The 5,025-nt window shown below is 40.7% G+C and overlaps 1 protein-coding gene across 2 annotated transcripts; it reads right to left on the bottom strand.

The window, feature by feature from the left end:
• Positions 1 to 943: 943 nt before the first annotated feature.
• LOC136121589 (zinc finger protein 177-like) lies at positions 944 to 4,433 on the bottom strand. Of its 2 annotated transcripts, none has more exons than XM_065875500.1 (5): positions 4,401 to 4,433; positions 3,694 to 3,820; positions 3,166 to 3,258; positions 2,568 to 2,650; positions 944 to 1,573 (listed from the first exon to the last, which is right to left on the bottom strand). In XM_065875500.1, the coding sequence occupies exons 1-5, from the start codon at positions 4,431 to 4,433 to the stop codon at positions 944 to 946; spliced, it is 966 nt and encodes a 321-aa protein (XP_065731572.1). The 2 variants fall into 2 exon arrangements, with proteins under 2 accessions (XP_065731572.1, XP_065731571.1); XM_065875499.1 differs by having other exon boundaries at positions 944 to 2,053.
• Positions 4,434 to 5,025: the final 592 nt, after the last annotated feature.

A 5,025-nucleotide genomic window follows, 5' to 3' on the forward strand; every position in this document is an offset into this window, starting at 1 on the left:
TCCCACAAGAGTGTTAAACCAGTTAGTTTATTTTTTTCATGTTACAAGAAGTCCAGAAATAAGCAACCCATAGTTGCTTATACATAGCTAAATAATATGTCCTTATTATATAATCAGTAGTGTATGACTGTCATCCTATTGGTCTATTCTCTAGGAAAAAAGAAGAGATAAGACAAAGGGCAAATGGTAAAGTGAAAACGCCAGATGCGATGCTCCCATTTCCATGGAATTCTTTAGAACCCACAAGCAGTGACCTCTGCCTCCTTTCTCATTGGCCAGGACTGTGGGCTCATGGGCACTCACAGCTGCAAGGAAAGCTGGGAGATGAATCCTTAAGAACTGTCCACACTGCTAATTTGAACACAGTTGTATTGTTACTTGAAAGAAGGAGGGGAGGAATGGATATTGGGACAGCAACTTCTTTTGTGTCACACATTAGGCCATGTAGCAAGTCTCTAATAATTTTCTGTTTGAATCTATGTCTTATAGAATCTGTGTCACGAAGACCATGCATTCTGTGCATAATGCAATTAATTTAGAAATCTATAACTAAAATATGCACAGAGTCTGCACATTAAAATATATATTTCTAAATAACCTATAGTTTGGTCCAAGACATCTTGATGAGAAATGGACAATATTTAGTACTTAATTTCAATAAAAACATTATGTATCAAAACTTTTGTGATGTAGATCAAGGGGAATTTAGAGTGCTGTATAATCTTTAATACTCATCAATTAATGAGTTGTCACACTTTAAAGATTAAGCACTCACTGATAAATACAATCACAGAACCATAACATTTATAAGGTTGGTCCCAGTATAACGTGACTTAAAAGTTGTGCCTGAAGGCTTTCTAAATTGGTCACAATAGGGTTTCTCTCCAGAGTGAGTTCTAAAATGAGTGAGATGTGAAGGACCTAAGGCTAGCCTGTAGTCATTTCATTCATATAGTTTCTGCCCTGTATGTATTCGTTTGTGCATTATAAGGTTAGTGCTGGTGCTGAATGCTTTTCCACACTGAATACATTTATAGGGCTTCTCTCCTGTGTGAGTTCTCATATGTACCCTTAGGCAAGAGGAATTCCTAAAGGCCTTCCCACATTCTTTACACTCATAGGTTTTCTCTCCAGTGTGAGTTCTCTTGTGCACAATAAGATAAGAGCCTGTACTGAAGGATTTTCCACACTGATTACACTCATAAGGTTTCTCTCCAGTGTGAGATCGTGTATGTTTCTTAAGGGATGACTGATCAATAAAGGATTTCCCACAGTCACTGCATTCATAGGGTTTCTCTCCAGTGTGGGTTCTCATATGTTTTTGAAGGGATGAAGGAACAGTGAAAGCCTTGCCACATTCCTTACAGTCATAGGGTTTCTCTCCAGTGTGAGTTCTTTTGTGCACATTAAGATGAGAGCTCTGGCTGAAGGATTTTCCGCAATGATTACACTCGTAAGGTTTCTCTCCAGTGTGTGATCTCACATGTTTCTTAAGGGAAGACTGAAAAACAAAGGCTTTCCCACAATTGCTACATTCATAACGTTTCTCTCCAGTGTGAGGTCTCACACATATCTGAAGGGACAAGGGGCCAGTGAAAACTTTCTCATGTTCATTACATTTTGAGCTTTCCTCCACAGTACACATTTTTTTGTGGAAACTAAGGGAAGATCTTTTTCCATAGTCACTGCATTCACAGAGTTTCTCTCCAGTAGGTATTTGTTCATGTACTGAAAAGGAAGAGTGTAAGTTGAAGGACATAAGATGTTGATTACACTCAGAAGATTTCTCTCCTGGGAGAGTTAAGTGTTTCCTAAGGGATGACTCTTGATTGAAAATTTTTCCACAACCATTAAATTCAATAATTTTCTCTCCAGTGTGAGTACTCACATGACTCCTAAGAGTTGAGGGATGGCCAGAGTCTTGCCCATATTCTTTATATTTGTTGCATTTCTCTCTCTTGCAATATCTTGGACAAATAAGGTGACAGTTCTTTCTAAAGAATTTTCCACAATGATTAAATTCCATTGGTTTCTCACCAGGGTGAGTTGCTGCCTACAGAATAAGGAATAAGTGGTGACTAAAGGCTTTCTCACTTTCATCACAGAGGAACTCACTCCCATGTGGATTCTGCCATATATATGAAGCATATTATTATGACTAATATTTTTACCATTTTCAGGGTGTGTGTATACATTTTGCGCTATTCTTTCAAGTTGAAATAGCTGAATACTCTTCCCAAGACCCCATGGTATTCATTCCCATCAAAGGGCATCCTAAATATAGTTTTTCTAGTCATGTGTGAAGAATGAATGAATTATTTATTAAATACTTAATAATTGAATCACATTTAAGTAAATGTTTACTTTTTGATATTCTCTGCAAGGCAGCAAGTGTTGAGGTAGGTTTGGAGATTTCTCCAATTTTATGGGATTCATAAAGGCTTTCCTGAAGCAGCTTTCTGATGAGTGAATTCCACTTGCCTCAAGTGTCTACCCTTGTTTGGGTGCAGAAATACACAGAGTTCTCCCATTCTAAAAAACCAGGAACCATTTCTAGTGAATCTCACCGTTTTTATGCCATTGGAAGTTCTTTCCCCAGGAACATTCTGTGTAAGAATTGCGTCTTTTGATTTAAGTTGAGTATCCTGGTCTGAAAGTGAATGGGGAAATTTTTTATAATTATTGGGAGAAAAAGTAGGGATGAAAGAAAAAAGGAGGCAGGCACCCTATGGATTTGTTTTCAAATAATAACACTAAATATAGGAGGAAAATGTGAAAGAGAAGATGCAACCAGTGACCAGAGAAATTAATTTAGGAACTTGGCTCTGGAAAAAGATGCCAATGATAGGGACAAGCAATGGAAATGAGAGGTATTTTACTAAGGATTCTGGAGGCTTGAGACAATAAGAGAAGGTATTATCTGGAAAGCAAGTGGGGAGAACTGAACAAAAAGTATTCAAGGAAATGTGAAATTGAAAGAGTAATTAAAATAGTTTTTCCTTTGAGACCAAATGGAAGTATGAATGAATGGAGAGATGGTGAAAGAAGGAAAGCTCATGTAATGGCCTCTGCCTTCTTTCCCACAATGACTGACATTCCCAACTGTATCACCCCTTGCAGGCTGTGGCTATTCCATACAATGACCCCTTTCTGCCTGGGGCTCACCTCTATAAGCACCTTGGAGAATTCGTCTCTGCTCTGGCCTCAGCTCTTCCTGCTCCACCTCAGTGAACAGACTGTGTTTGCAGAGATGATGCCCTGCTCATGGGGAAAGACACATGATGTGGGGAGACTGTGAAGGAAACAAGAAATCTTTCCACAAAATTGATTCCAATACTTTGGTTTTAAAGGATTCTGAAGATAGGCAAGTGCAGCTTTAGGAGGAGCAAAACAATCAGATTATATAACTATTTCACAGGGCCCCAAAACAGACACGCATACTCCTTGTCCCACATGACCTGACTCTTGAATTCCAAGCCCAAGATCTGCAAACTACCTAAATTTTTAAGGATTGAGAAAATACAATCAGTGCATTTTCATGGGAAGCCACAAGACTGCCCCACAAGGGCAGGAACCATCCATTCTGTCTTTACCATGTACTGCCATTCTTTTCACCGTTGCTGGAACAAATATGTGATGAAGAACTATTATGTGTATGAACAAATGAATACGAAGGAATGAGGTCAACTTTACCCACTGAGGCTAGGTTCCTAAAGTTCTCCAGCATCACGTCTCTGTACAGGATTTTCTGAGCAGGGTCCAGCAGTGCCCACTCCTCCTGTGAAAAGTCCACTGCCACTTCCTCAAAGGTCACCGAGTCCTAAAACATCACATGTACACAGGTTCAGCCAAGGACCATCTCTAACTCTGAACCAGAAAGATGGCGAGTGAGGCTGACAGGACTTGGGAAGGAGACCCAATGTGTAGGAAGCTCAGACATGCTTCAGAGGTCTCATTATTTGACCCAAGGCTCAATTCTTGGAACTTTCCACTTTTGTCCTCACTCCCTGGACCATATCATCCAGCAGCTTAGCAGCTTTTCTAACACAGTGGAACTTATATTTCCACAACTAGGTTGTGAGGAATCTGCCAGTCTTATTGAAGATCAAGACTGAGCATACTACAGAATGAGAAAAATACTTAGTGAAAAAAGTCTTTATTTTCCTTCATGGCACCCAGCAGAATATGGAACTAATACTCACCCTGGAGGATTATCTGAAAAAAAATTAACAAATGTTGAGGCCTTTCCTAAGACATCCTCTATCTCCTATTCTGAGAAGCCCAGAGAACTGGGGAAGCCTAAGGCCAGCCTGCCTGGGCTGTGAAGCTGTGGGTCATGGGCAAGAGATGTATCCTTTAGCAACAGCAATGATTTTTGGAAACAGTAACTTCCCACATACCTGTGACCAGGTTGCCAGCAATCCTGCAGCCATTCTTCCTCTTGTGTCTCCCTCCTGGCCAGGCTCCTGGACTGGAGCATGCAGACCTAGAGAAGAAGAAAGAAGCCATGAGAGTCTTGGCCTGACAGATATTCAACACTTACAGGCCTGGAAGCTTCCTCACACTAGCTTTAACAACGCATACACAAATGCACATATATGCACATATACATACAAACAATACAGTACAGATTTTATCTCCCTATCCAAGAACAGTTAGGAATGGGAATATTGTATGTACTTATTATTATTATTTTTTTTTTTTTTTGCGGTACACAGGCCTCTCACTGTCGTGGCCTCACCTGTTGCGGAGCACAGGCTCCGGATGTGCAGGCTCAGTGGCCGTGGCTCATGGGCCCAGCTGCTCCGTGGCATGTGGGGTCTTCCCGGACCGGGACACGAACCTGTGTCTCCTGCATCGGCAGGCAGACTCTCAACCACTGAGCCACCAGGGAAGCCCTGTATGTACTTATTTTTTTAACTTTTCCCTAGACTGAACCACCAAAAATGCCTAGAGTCACTCACAACTCAGGAGCAATGAGCGCTCTAGTGTTAAAATTCCTCAAAATGCCATCTGTCTGTATAA

This window comes from Phocoena phocoena, chromosome 3, assembly GCF_963924675.1.
Source record: "Phocoena phocoena chromosome 3, mPhoPho1.1, whole genome shotgun sequence".
Classification (NCBI taxonomy): domain Eukaryota; kingdom Metazoa; phylum Chordata; class Mammalia; order Artiodactyla; family Phocoenidae; genus Phocoena; species Phocoena phocoena.

Coding starts and splice junctions, on each gene's coding strand:
- LOC136121589 (XM_065875499.1), bottom strand. CDS start 4,433: ATGGCTGCAGGATTGCTGGCAACCTGGTCACAG. Junction 3,821..4,400: donor TGCTGGCAACCTGGTCACAG/GTATGTGGGAAG, acceptor GTGATGTTTTAG/GACTCGGTGACCTTTGAGGA. Junction 2,651..3,165: donor TCTCCAAGGTGCTTATAGAG/GTGAGCCCCAGG, acceptor ATTCACTTTCAG/ACCAGGATACTCAACTTAAA.